The sequence below is a fragment of the Urocampus carinirostris genome, chromosome 2, assembly GCF_059441175.1.
Source record: "Urocampus carinirostris isolate Australia breed hairy pipefish chromosome 2, RoL_Ucar_1.0, whole genome shotgun sequence".
Lineage (NCBI taxonomy): Eukaryota > Metazoa > Chordata > Actinopteri > Syngnathiformes > Syngnathidae > Urocampus > Urocampus carinirostris.
Window position 1 is genome coordinate 60,666,426 of NC_142350.1, and position 14,739 is coordinate 60,681,164.

Genomic DNA, 14,739 nt, shown 5'->3' on the forward strand with positions numbered 1-14,739 from the left:
CGAAATATGAAAATGGTATACGAGTGTCTGCCATTTTAGCTCTGCTGGAAGTTAGAGTAAATGATTTAAAAATAGAATAGAATAGAATATAATTTACTTTTATTGTCATTCTTTGTAACCATGCACACAGAACGAAAGGTAGCTTTTAACCAGTATACTAATCTTTATTAACTACTTAAATAAATAGTTAATTGGGTTATTAGTACCATGATTTAGTAATATTTATTACACATGATTTTTAACTTCTTGTAGTATGTGGCTATTTTAAAGCAGTTCTAAGGGATTACTTACTGTATATGATATGTGGGCTTGTATGTGAATATATACGGTACTTGGTTTTGTCAATATGTCATGCTATCTGTCTTAAACTGCACAATTCTTTCATCGGATCGATTTGAGAAGTGGAATCGTTTTCTTGTATGGGTCGCAGCTCATCTTTAGGGTGAAATGGCGGGTCCCGAAGTCAGACCAGTTGAGAACCACTGGTTTGTATGACACATACTGTAAACTCTCACAGCTGGCTGAGAAGTGTTATGCGTGGTATGTTCATGGGTTGGTCAGATCCGGGCGGGAAACCCCACTGTGGGCTGAGGCTCCTGTGGCCCTTTCGTGGACTGACGCTGCATTTTTCAAGATGGAGGAAATTCCCAATTTACGTGGGAATGTTTGCTGTCGGTGCAGGGATTTGTAGCTGGTGCACGTACGGGTTTGTGTGTTTGTCAGCCCGGCAGGCCAAAGCAGTTTGACAACTTCCCCTCTGACGAGTGGTTGCGTTTTATTTTTTTTATCCGTGCCAGACGAGGTACAGGAGTTCACATTGCAAACGTGACTTGGCATAAATAACACCACGTTCCCAGGCGGTTTAAATAGAAAATAAATAGAAATAAATAGCGGCAATGAAGTAGCAAACTGTTACAGTTCATATGAGATGGTTTGTGTGCTCTCGGTCATCTCCATTGAGATTGAAGCAGATCTCAGTCACCGTCGTACGATGAATAAAGGCGGAGGCTGTGTTCGGAATTCATAGAGTCGATTTGCGATATTGAGGGAATAAATATCGTTAAAAAAAATGTATTTTTCAAGTAAATATGAACAATATACCGTAAATTCCAGCCTACTGCATGCTCACATTGAAATACGAAACTCAATTCGAGCCGATTTAAAACGCGTGTTTAAACTGCCATGAAAATGAACTCACAAAGATGTGCACATATTTACTACTGCATGGAAAGAATATGCGAAGAAAAGCCGCGTCTCATAAAATATTAGCCCTATATTTCTAGATGACAGTGCCAGGGCAACTATACTGTGGAGACTAGTGCCAGATTGCAACACAGAGGTGTCTTTTTGTGTTGTGGTTTCTGGGATACTGGACTAAATTGCATTTTCTTGTCATAGAATTAAAGGAAACTTCAGCGACATTGACGCAGAGGATACAGAAAGAGAAGTGTAGCGTTTTTTTTACAGATAACTTCCACTGCTGTTCAATTCGGATATATAAACTTGTGTGTGAATAGTTGAAATCTCATGAGTATGTTGTAAATATTCCATTAAGTACTGTTAATCCCCCGCCCCCCCATTTTGCTCCTGTTACGTATTATATGAATAATGTTGGCAAAAATAGAGACTAATTTCTCTTGAAAGGCGTCATAAATGTTTCCAGAGATCACTGCAGTGTTTTGTATTAAGAGTGGATGCTTTGTGGAAAAGAGCAGCTCGCCGTTTTCCTCGACGTTTATGTCAACCTTTTGTCGTTAAAAAGAGGTTGATTTTATCGCGCACTCTATTTTTACGCCTGAAGCACAATATTGAAAAAAGCAAACATGTGCTTGTTTAAAATCGGGGGTGAAAAACTTTTACCAAATCGGAAATTTTCTGTGATCTTGGTAGTGGTTTATAGAAGCACAAAGACTTAGTTTTGCTTCAAAATTAAGCACCCGTAGATTAAAATGCTAGTCTTGAGTCGAGACTTTTGTTGTTTACATTTCAAAAAGCGGTAGATATATTTTAAAAATCGGTTTGCGTTTTTAAAGGGAGAAGAGCGGGACTATGGGTAAAACGATAGTATTGGTGCCTATTGATACGCTTACGATATTTGAAGCCACGGCGTTTAAAACGTAGCCGGCGGCTTGTAGTCAGGAATTTACATTTTTCTGTGAACAATTTAGCAGTGGCCAATGAAATTGAGTTAAAAAAAAGCATCAACCTGGTCATTATAACGCAAAAGAATTCCGAACACAGCCCTTAACCGCCGACTCTGTCAGCCCCTGTCAGAGAGCGAAAACGCCAAAGAAGGTCTTGCCGCCGTCCGTCTCCAACTCGGACAGCTGGTTGGTTTCCGTCCAGAGTCGGTCGTCCTTGTTGAGCTGGAAGGCGGCGCCCAGGTACAAAGCGTTGTACCAGCCTTGCCTGGCACGGGGTTCGTCCTCCGCCGAAGCGCCGAGCTGGCACGCAGAGCGCACCGCGCTCATCAGGGAAGCTTGGCGTCCCACCGAGTCGGAGTAGCGCCATATACGGTGGCTGAGGGGCGCTAGGCGCTTCCCCGCCGGCATAGCCCCTGAATCGGGGCCCTCCTCGGCGCTGTTGTCGCTGCAGGACACGCGGAAGGACGCCTGGCTGTAGACAAAGTAGAGGCCCGTGTGCGGAACCAGGATTTCGTTGTTGCGCAGCGTCAGGCCACCCTGCGCGAAGGCCTGGCCTTGCCCGTTGCGCCACTGCAACTGTGGCTTTTTCGTGTGGTCGCCTTCCTCGTGAATGCCTGGAAAGAACAAATACACAAAGTTGAGTTGAAGGGAGCTCGACGGAATTGGAAACTTTGTTACTCTCTGCACCCATCTCCTGGCTAAGAGTCATGATTGCAGCCTTAGCTCGTTCCTGGTGCACGTGCAAGTATGTGAAATGCTAAATGGTCTGCATTTATATAGCGCTTTTCAAGTCAATGAAGACCTCCCAAAGCGCTTTACAATGTGCTTCACACTTACCCATTCACACACACGCTCACACACCAACACTGGCCATGCAGCCATGCAAGGCGCCGACCTGCTTATTGGGGGCATTAGGGATTCAGTGTCTTGCCCGAGGACACTAATTATAAAAATAAAATAAAAATGTTTCTACTTTATAGATTTTTGGTAATGCAGGCCCGTGAAAAACAAGGAATTACTGTATATAAAATAATAAGGACAAATCTAAAAACAAGAATTGACATATTTAATTGTAAAAATTAAGGATGCTCAATACCAGATTTTCCAGCGAAATATAAATATTGATTATCAACAATGCCAGAAATGCATCAAGTGACCTCATTGGTGGCCAACCTTTCTTATCACCAGTGTTTACTTGCTTATGTTTTATTGATTTTAACCAAATACATTTTTCAATATCAAATGATTTGACATGGTATTTAAAGAAATTTTTATAGTTTAAGGATTTGCATTGTGCTTTTCTTACACACGCACGGATTAATTCTTCTTCTTTTTTTATCTTTCTTGGGGTTTGGGTTGGCGTTCGGATTTTACTAGAAGCAGGTCTTCAAGCCTCACTTACCAAATAGATTTTTTTTTTTTAACTGCTGGGACGGTGTCACTCTGCCCGGCCCCCTTTCCTCCCACATATTGTGTTCTACCCCGAACAGCTATGATAAGATAAAAGCAGACACGCGCGTAAAGAGAGTTGTAAGGGCTCTTTGAACTCAGTTGGGAACGTACTTAATAGAAAAATAATTAACGTTCAGGACAAGACACACCCCACTTTTAAGCATCACTGTGCCAGAACTTCTGTTAGCAAGGCTAGCAATGACATTGTTTCATTTTTAACAAACATTTTCAATGGCTTTATCAACTACAAAATATTGAAAGTGCTTTTTACCACAGTGATTAAAATGAAATATCCCAACATCCTTTTTTAATGTATTATTCAGATCTATATAAAATAACACACTTGCTTTCAGGCATTTTATTGATGAATGTTAAACGGGCTTTATGGTCATTTTCCAATAGCATAACAAAATAAGAGGGCTTCTTTCAGTGCAAGTAAAACAAATGAAAAAAATAAAAATATTCACAGTGGCAGTTGTACAGTACATTTTGCTCATGGATACTGCAGATTTTGTAAATACTCCATTTTACTGTATTTTTTAATTGATTTATTGGGATTTTTTTGGGGGGGTTAACTACAACTAGTTAAATGCATAGGTGTTTTTAACCTGGTAATTAAGATTTAGTTAGTTTGTTAAAAGCATTTATAATTCACTCGCAAAATAACATAGCTCTTTTTCAAGGTAAGTTAAGTTATGTTTAGTCCCAAAGACCTGGACACACCCCATACCACCATCCTTTTTAAAAAAAATTGGGAGAAATAGTATGCCAATACACTGTTTCACAGATATTGTTTTTATTTATTGGGGTTTTTCTTTTATTTTTCTGAATAAACAGTTTTGATCGCTTCATCAACTACAAAAGGTTGAAAACTCAGAAATGTTTTTTTTAACATGGAGATTAAAATGTATTTAGTTAATTGAAAACAGAGATTTTATTCATTTATAATTCACTCTCATGAGATAATTCATCTGTTTCAAAGCATTTAATTTAGTAATGTTCGGTTGATGCTCTGTTTTGCTGAATATCTTTTTATATATATAGCGATTATTTGTTTTCCTTTTTATATATAATACATTTTATATATATATATATATATATATATATATATATATATATATATATATATATATATATATATATATATATATATATATATATATATATATATATATATGTAAATGTATAAATATGTATTAATTTATTTATAATTTTCAGAGGTTTTTTTTCAATTTATTTTCTATTTTTTCGTTTTACTGAAAAGGTTACTATTTTTCATCCAATTTATTTCCCCTCAAAATGTATTCTTTTAAGGATAATAGGAGGAAAAACACGTTTATATGATAGTTCATGTGTTTTTTGCTTTTTATTCAAATCAATATTGTCTTTTTTTAATGAATGAAGTTTTTTTTACCTCTAGAAAGAAATAAATGATACACAATGTCCCTTTTATGCAATTTTTTCTTATTAGCTGATAGTAGAATGTTTACACCTTGAATACTTTATCAACAAAATGTAAAGACATTCTTTTAATGATTTAGGACCGCAACTTAAATATTAGATCGAGTGTCGCCAACCTTTTTGAATTGAGAGCTAATTTTTGGTTATTAATTAGCACAAATGGATAGTTCGAAATGGAGCATCTCATGTTATTGATTTGTTATTACAATGTTATTATTATGTTATTCATCCAATTGTTATGTTTAGCACAAGGGTTAAAATAAGCAAAAGTCAAGTCATTTTTATTTGTATAGCCCTTAATCACAAAATTTTGTTTTTAAAGACATTGATCATGTCAATGATTTCTTATAACAGTTAGCAATCAAATATCATAGAAAATCCTAATGACCCATCATTGGGGAGCTATCTTCAGGACCACGGGCTACCCAGATGTTCTTAGGTGGCTACCAAGAATGAGATGAGGTTTAATGATCTGATGATCTGAAATTTTGCTTCATAAGCTTTAAAACAACTTCGGAAATCTCACCTTCCAGATGAATGGCAGCTTTGGCTTCACTACTGATCCTCTTCAACATGTTGTGAGGGTCCGACTTGTCGTCGGCCACCAGCGCCAACGTCGGACCTACCGAAGGCGTCTATGAGAAAGCGAGAAACGTTAAAATACGGAACGATGCGTCACTTCTGAACCTTTTGCATTTAAGACTCGTACCGTGCCGTCTTGTCTTCCGTGCCAGTACCAAGCGAAAAGCAGAACCAGGCCCAGGCACAAGGCGGCCACCAGGAGGGCTGCTGAGAGCTTCCACATCCAGGAGGTGTATGAACGTTTCTCCACCAGGACCACCGTCTTCTCATCCTGGAGGCCAACATTCGCCTCCATGTCAGCCGGCGTTGCAGTGTAAGCCACCATGTTGGATGCTCTGGCTAAAATCGTTTTTTTTGTTTGTTTGTTTGTTTGGTTTTTTTAGCACAGCTCCTGTTCTGGCTGCTGCTGAGAGTGAAGTGTTTGCCACAAGGCCGGTTCTTTTATTGTCAGTGCAGGACGGGGAACTCCCATGATGTCACTGCTTGAAAGCTGAAATTTCACCTCTTGGACCGCATACAAAAATGCGACGCAATCCCGACTCAACCGCAGCTTTGAGGATGGCTGTGTTTTTTTTCCTTTGTTCCTTAATGAGCCCACCTGAGCTGGAAAGTTGGTATTTGCACAACATTCCGACGTTACAAATAGAGTAGTGTCTCGTTTTTCGCTGGGGTTGCCGTAAAGAATATATCTTTATTTCACTTGTGTCAAATGTATGGTCGGCGGGCCAAATGTGGCCCACCACATCCTTTGATATGGCCCGAGAGACAATGCTGAGAGAAGCACTAGAAATGTGAATTAAAAAAAACAACCTGTAGTTTAAAATGGGTGCCAAACTCGTGAGAAACATGTAAAATCCCCTAAATAGAAACCTTTATTCATATATTTAATTATTTATGTATTACTCAAGTAAAAACCTAATTTACATGCTCAAGTATGTTTAACAATCTAAAGTACTGTACTTTATAAACATTTTTCTTTTTCACAAATAGCTTCTGCACTGTCAAATTAAGAAGTAATTTTGCTGTTTGATTGCAAAACTTTCAGAAGTAAGGACCTGATCCAACTGACTTTAGGGCCCGGTCACACAGCCGTTTGCGTCTGTATCGCGGGTAAAATTTTGCGATTTTTTTTTTGCCTGTGGTTGCTTACGATGGAAAATGCGCAAAATTGGCCAACCCGCTGTTCATCGGTGGTATGCCCGCAAAACAGACGCCGGTGACTGTTCCGCTTCCTCATCGCGTCATTTCCGCGTCATTTCCGCGTGTGGACCACGGGTATGAAAGCTGCCGAGCCGGGCTGTAGAAATCATAACCCCTCAAGACACAGTCCCGTAAGGATCAAGATTTCAAGCTATGGCACCGAAGAAGCCATTATGTTATTATTGTAATAGTTTTTAATTTTTATTTTATTATCTTGTTATGAAATGAAACGAAATGTCAAGAAATAAAAATGGATTAAGACGAGGTCACTACGGTGACGGGGATCCATGTTCACCCCTTGACGTCTCGAGCACAACTGACGTGTGCTCGGCAAATCGTGCTGTATATACGCGGAGAAAGGCGTTTGACCGTCACACGCATTACACACGCTAATTCACGTGATAACACCGCGATACAGGCGCAGAACATGCTATTACCATGCTCCACCCACGATTACCCGCTAAAATTTCGCGTCCTACCCACGTGTAACCACGCCCTGGCCGCTCTGTAGTCCCAAACATGGATAGACACCTGTACTGCCCTCTAGCAGCTCGATGGAGCATTTGTTTGTATTTATATTTTTAAAAAACATACCTTTTGATAGAAGTGAGCTACAAACTTGCTTCTTTTTAAAATACTCGGAAATATACAACAGTATGGTTGTCATGCCTGATACTAATACCTGGTAGCAATATTTACCCATTTCTTAAAAAATAAAGGCATTGACATTCAGATATAAAAATAATTTGCAAGGCCACACTGAGAATATTCGATACCAAAACCAACACAACTATTATTCACAATAAGAAAAAATATAATAATAAATATAATAAATAATAAATAGTATAATATAATATGATACATACATAATATGATATAGTATAATATAATATAAAAAACATAATATAATATAATATAATACAATATAATATAATATAATATAATATAATATAATATAATATAATATAATATAATATAATATAATATAATATAATATAATATAATATAATATAATATAATATAATATAATATAATATAATATAATAAAAAATTATTCACAGTTACAAAAACTGACATCAAGTATCGACACAAGTATTTCGATGTATAAAACGCCCCCAAAAGTATGAAAAATATTTCAAGACTTTTATAGCATCTTAATTCCAGATTGTATGAAATTAAGTTGTTTTTTTAATTCACAAGCAGTTTTAGTACTAGATTGTAGAATGTGAGCCACCTACACGAATTCCGATACCTTGAAATGAGGCCAGGTATCAGCCAGATGATAATGGGTATCGATACTCCGCCGTTTCTTCTAGAAACAAACACTACAGTATCTCTACAGTGAAGGAACTGGCAAAGTGGAGCAGGGTGATAAAGCCTCGAACAGATTTAATTTCCCCTTTATCTTCTGGTCCGGAGCCTTCGCTCTGAAAATGCTGGTCTACTAGTGATCCAAGAGCCAAGAAGAAATCCGCAGGTTCGAGAGCGTTCTCCATTCGGGCCCCGGAGCTGTGGAATGCTCTTCCCCCGGAGGTTCGATCTGCAACCTCAGTGGAAATGTTTAAATCTAAGACTACTTTTCCTAGATACTGCAGTCACTGAAGCCTTTAAGTCAGGGCGAGTGACAACAAGTCCTTGTACGCTAAGAAAGGTAAAAAAAAATAGTAAAAAATAATAGCTGAGAGTGAAATGCAATTCAACCCATGTTTAAACCATTGTCATAAATACATATTTTATGAGGAAATACAAAAATAAAATGACTGAAAATGTGTATTTCCAACCCTTAAAAAATATATTTTTATTCTGGGTTGACAGATGGCATTCCATTTATAAAATGTGACTGGAATTTTTCAGAGTGTCACTTTTTCTAATCCTTTCAACAACATAAAATATATTTCTTTCCTTGTTCAATTTTAGGAAGGGAAGTACCCTTGCACCCCCTCAACCCTTTGATCCCGAGATAAGATGGTTTTTTTTTAATGAATATATAATCATATTAATGCTCAAGGTTGCTTTAGTATTCCAAATATTACAGTGCAAATATTGTGTAGGGATATATATGAAACCAGGTAGATTTTGTTGATAACTAGTATTCTACACATGCATGTCATGTTTAAAGGGACAGTGTATAATATTTAGTGGCTGCTATGGGTACCCAAAAACTTTCATCCAGTACAAAAAAATAAAATTGAAATAAAGACCGTTATTGAAATAAAGAAATTTGTAGTTTTTTACACAGTGGAATCGCCACATAGATCAGCACCATGTTTGTCTGGCATCATGTCGCTACGCTGTGCCGCGTATCACTGGTCTTCGCTCGTACCAGGCAACACAGTGCCATCTAGTGGTCAAATATTAAATATTGGGGCTTTAGAATGGTGTCATGATCGCTAACTCTGGTCACCTGGAGCAATCATGTGGGCGCCTTCTGATTGGCTGACGCTTCGTTCTTTAGCGCGCTGCGCCCAGACCTCTTCGTCAGAATATTACGATTGTAACTCTGTGTGACTCTCCTGATTGCCCGTTTTGTCTAGAACTCTGTTTACCTGTTTTTGCCTGCCTCCGACCCGATCTGCTTCTGTCCCACGCTACGATCTTCTCTCCAGTCCCGGTAAACTCGACCTGCTTGTCTTCCGCCCTCCGATTGGCCACCCGATCCGAAGCCTTCTTTCTGGCTCCGCTGCTGATGTCTGACAGCCATTACGTCTCCCGCAAGCCCTCTAACGCTATCTTAAATAAAGAACTGTAACGAATGCTCTGGGGTTTCCTGGTCTGTTCTGGTCTCACGACAGTATCTAATCTAATAATGGATTATAAGGCGCACTCCCAAAAAAATAGTCCGTTGTCATATATTTTCCTAACACAAGGCACACCGGACTATAAGGCGATACAGTAGGAACTGTCATGATTACTGATGTGATGCACCTTTGGCACCAACTGCCTTTGACTCTGATTGGCTCCCTGTCACTATTTAAACCCACTCCCTTCCGTCAGTTTACTCTAGGCAAGCTTTTTTCAACCCTGACTCACACCTGTTTTTGCTCCCGTCTGTTCCCCAGCTTCGACCAGTTTTTTTGTCCCCGACCACGTCTACTCTCCTCTCCTGGCTTTCAACTCATTTCTGATCCCGACCATGTTTTTTGCTCTCCTGTCCCAGATACTGACCCGTTTTTGCCGTTCCCGACACCGCCATCGCTCGCCACGGAAGTTCCACTTCCGAGTTCAGAGCGACCTGCATCCCGCGACCAGTGATCACCGGATCATGGGTGCAATCCTTTCCTTTCTTCCAATGAAACTGAGAGAAACGTAACGCAATTAGGTCCTGTCTCCGTTCTGGTCCTGACAGGAACGTCAAAAAAAACAGTTAAATCAGTCAAAATTCATTCTTTAACGTTCAGACAATACACCGACGCGTCTCAGACACGTACAGAAACGGCGTCTGTACGATGTCACCAGTCATTGAAATACGTCATGCCACATATCATTGGAAAGCTTAAACCCTTGTGATTCAAGATTATTTAGATATATGCTCACACAAACAGTTTAAAACAAGACCCCCGTAACTCACCAAAGACGTTGATGATAATATGCAACAATGATCCCCTTACATCTATGTATATAGTCAATTCAACATGTAAATTTACAAACTCCAAAACACGCGATAATGACAGAAAATTAAACAAATTCGCCTAAAAGCATCTCTGCATCGTCGACGTTGCTTGTTGTCAACTGTCTGTTTAGCCCCATAAAATTATTTACTCTTAGCTCTAGACAAACCTAACTTGTGATACACATATTTTTCAACCAATAGTAGGCTTTGTTTTACCTCGCTTTAGCCTAATTGAGCCTGTAAATGCCAAGAAGTACCGTCTCCTTTACCTCCAAATAACGTTAGCCAATGGTGACCGATTCAAATGATGATTGACACACTGGTTCGGAACAGAAACGTCGGTATATTGAAGATAATTGAGTCTGTTAGGTGCACCTTATACTCTATAAATCCTGATTTGTGTGTGTGTATGTACATGTGTGTTTGTATGTGACTTATAGGCTCTGATACGACTGAACCGATTTTTGTGAAAATGTACACAGTTGTACTTTGGGCCTCCACGAATGTTTTAAGCTAGGTTCTGTGTCAATGCACCCTCAACAAATACCCAAAAAATCCATAAACATCTGTGTTCACTGGGTCTGCTTCTTGGGGTCTCCAAAGCCCTTTGGCAGGCAAGTTGGGTACTGGATTTTGCTTGTAGACCATATGTTTGTAAAGAAAGTTGTGGGTTTGACTTCCCCTGTAATCTTTTGTACTAGTTGCTCCATACCCTGAAAGTTTCATGGGGTGGCAAATCATGTGTGTTAATTTTTCTTTTTCCATAATTCGACCAGTGGATGTTGCTGTATTGCGTCATGCAACCGAAAATGAGTGCTACAGAACACAAGGCTGATTACAAACTACAAAAACTCAAAGTGACCCTGCATCGTTTTTCTCGTCTTTGTTTGGGCCCAGCTTTTCGCAAGGTTTTGGGTTTCTGGACCATGATATCACTTTCCCCGGGATTAAGTTTTTTGTGTTGTAGAATACATAAAAATGTCTTGACCTACGAGTAATTTTAGAAATGCATGTTAATATGATAGCTCAGGAGTTTTTGCTTATTATTTAAACCGTTATTGTTTTCTTGAAATAATGGAGTTTTTTTTTTAACCACCCACAGTTCGCCAAGATAGTCGTGGCACCACTTCCCATGATGTGTCTTGTGCATACGTGCATGTCATCATTCAAGCTCTTATATCGACTGTGCCCGACAGCAAAAGTTGTCGGGTTTTTGACTCAGTCAGGTCTCGTCAGGTTTAGTTTGTGTCTTATTTTGACACTGTAAAACTTTTCAGGCGTCCTTTTAAATTGAATTAGAAGTACAGGAAGTGTCAGTACTGAGTATTGGCAAGGACTATGATCCCAAATACACATTGTGGAATGAGTAGAATTACTGTAACATAGAAACGTATTTCCTTTTTATTGTTTTTGGCCATCCGAAAGAATACAGCAGAGAATGGGAGGCCAAAATAAGCAAGCCAGTTTTGCGGTTTGGCTAGCTACAGTATAAAACAATAAACTGTACCAAACAATAACTACATGAAAACCACAAAGCGATGATTAGACTTTCTTTGTCAAATATATAAACTAGTAAAGTGCGTGAAACTAAGAGATTTAAAAAAAAAGAGATTTTTTTTGAGAGATTTCATTCGTAGTAGAACGAGCTAACAAACTTATTATTACTTATATTCTCGCAGCTTAAATTTTCCTCTGCATAGAAAATGAATTAAATGCTAAGATGGATTTTGTTACTGTTATAAATTATAATTTGCTTCTTTGATAAATATTACACTCCTTCAACAGTAGTTATCTGTTTTCATGGTGTATGTCGAAACTAAAAAACTGGAATTTTTATTATGTATCATGTGGACTCGATTATGGAGTTTGCATGTTCTCCCCTGTGCTTGTGTGGGTTCCCTCCGAGCACTCCGCGTTCCTCCCACATTCCAATAACATGTGCAGAACTCTTTGCACTTCATCCTTATTTTTACATTTACCAAATGTTTTCAAAACATTTTTTTGCATAACATAAGATGATTATTCACAATTCTTACTGGTGTTAAGATATTGAGCTTGAACCCGACTTGGGCCCAACCTGAAATTCAGGACTAAAATGCCAATCATTACGTTCGGGTTCGGGCCGGACCTGGCTTTTCTCTCTCTGACTTTTAAAAAAGTTATCCAATTTCAATTGCCGCCTTGCCTGGCGTCACGGCGCGAGAAAGGTGCTAAATCCAGAGAGAAGCCCGGCCTGAACCCGAACTTAATGATTGACGTTTAAGGCAGCGTTGCCGCACCTAGCTGTGCGACTCGAAGAAAAAGAAAGAAAGAGTGGGTGAATAACCAAAAAGAAAAAAAAAGGCCGCGAGAGAGAAGCTCTGCCGGAACCCGAACCTAATCATTGACATTTTAGAACCGCGACACCACGCTTGGTGGCGTGAGAGGAGAACTGAATTAATTGTGTGTATCCTCCACCATGCGATACAAAGAAACATAGAACAATGACAGGTGGATAAATAAATAAAAAAAATCTGTGAGGGAGAAGCCCAGCCCAGCTCTCACAAATGAAATATGAAAATTTGGGTTTTCTTCAGGTCCGGTTTCTCCAATCAAGGATTCTTTAGGCCTGATTTTACCCCTAATCCTCTTTGTTTTTTTTGTTTTTTACACAAATATAAAATATCTATTTTTTTAAAGTTTAAATGATGTATATATATATATATATATATATATATATATATATATATATATATATATATATATATATATATATATATATATATATATATATATATATATATATATATATATATATATATATATATATATATATATAATATATATATATATATATATATATATATATATATATATATATATATATATATACGGAGACCCTTTACTATCATTTTCACAACAAGCCTGATTGAAAAGCCTGGTGGGTTGCTTGTGACCCGTGGCCCGTGGGTCGTCATTGGCCCACGCCTGCTACAGAGGGCCACACATTTAGTTTCCTAATGACGGAATTTGGAGTCCCATTTATTAAGCAGAATGAAAAGGTACTTTATTTGCACTCCCGCTGCAGGGCACGATTTCTAAAGCAGAGTTTCGCTTCACATGCCTGCTTGCCAGCAACAACCGGGGGCGACATTTGGACCACACTGCAGCCCAATTTGTTGTGGAACACGTGGGAGACAAAGAGCTTATGCAAACCCGCTTCTACGTAATCGTAGTGTTTGCATGTCGAACCAGTTCAGGCAAATTACCCAACAGTCACGTTCGGTCTTGCTGCTGCGCGTGCGTGCACGAGTGTGAGTGTACGCGTGCTACCAGCATGTGCATTTCCTCATCGCAAAACTTGGAATATTTACCTGTACTTGATTTTCCCCGGGGCTTGTGTGTTAGGCTTCCGCTTTTCTCCTTTTCAAAACGCCTCCCGATTTGTTTGAAAAAAATCGATCGCTTTTCAAATTCAAACAACAAAAAGAACCTTGACTCCAGACTAGTATTTTGGTGCTTTACAGTGAACAGGTTGGGTAGGGTTACTTTAACTGGATTACTTTCAATTACTTTTGGATTACCCCAATACCAAATATGCTAATAAAAGACAAAAGAAACTAAATATGAATACAATTATGACTCACAACACGTGGTAAGCTTTCTCTCCTGGCTTTGATCTCTTTGATCTCCGACAAAACGAACATAAAATGCGACAGAAACAAAATGAAAATAAATCCAAACAGCTTGCCGACATCATTTTTGCCGTTCCATGTGTTCCGTTACTCCCCATGCCTGCACAAAATTTAGTCATTTTATGCATATTTAGTTACTTTTGTCTTTTATTAGCATATTTGGTATTGGAGTAATCCAAATGTAATTGAAAGTAATCAAGTTAAAGTAACCCTACCCAACCCTGACAGTGAAAGTATTATTACAGTGAAAGAACTTTATGTCGTATTGCCACATTTGAGGCTTTAAGCTTAAAAAATAGCAAAATAATTCTAAGAATGACATGCAAGACACAATCGTGAAGTGGAACCAAAGTATTTCAGCATTTTATATTATAGTTACAAAAACAAAAACTGCAAAGTAGTTAATGCAATAAGATTGGCCTCCTGTTCTCTTAACTCAGCTAACTGACTCCAGAAGGAACCTGATGACTTCTGAATGATCCGATATCCAAAAAAACACTGTAAACCTACCAAGACCTGGCCTTCCCTCTCGTTGTTCGAATAAAAAACTAATCAGAGAAGCAACCCAGAGGTCCATTAACACATTGGATGACCTGCAAGCATGGGACAATCTCTT

At 38.5% G+C, this 14,739-nt stretch overlaps 1 protein-coding gene across 1 annotated transcript; it reads right to left on the reverse strand.

Moving 5' to 3' along the window:
- Positions 1-1,571: 1,571 nt before the first annotated feature.
- LOC148372806 (tumor necrosis factor-like) lies at positions 1,572-6,026 on the reverse strand. Its single transcript, XM_088328114.1, has 3 exons — positions 5,767-6,026; positions 5,584-5,692; positions 1,572-2,758 (listed from the first exon to the last, which is right to left on the reverse strand). Exons 1-3 carry the CDS (start codon positions 5,962-5,964, stop codon positions 2,271-2,273), a joined length of 795 nt encoding a protein of 264 aa, XP_088184240.1. The 5' UTR covers positions 5,965-6,026; the 3' UTR covers positions 1,572-2,270.
- Positions 6,027-14,739: the final 8,713 nt, after the last annotated feature.

What these genes read in the sequence shown, in the direction of transcription:
- LOC148372806 (XM_088328114.1), bottom strand. Translation starts at nt 5,964, where the DNA reads ATGGTGGCTTACACTGCAACGCCGGCTGACATGGAGGCGAATGTTGGC. An exon ending in ACGGAAGACAAGACGGCACG is followed by an intron (nt 5,693 to 5,766) that starts GTACGAGTCTTA and finishes GCTTTCTCATAG; the next exon opens with ACGCCTTCGGTAGGTCCGAC. An exon ending in AGCTGCCATTCATCTGGAAG is followed by an intron (nt 2,759 to 5,583) that starts GTGAGATTTCCG and finishes TGTTCTTTCCAG; the next exon opens with GCATTCACGAGGAAGGCGAC.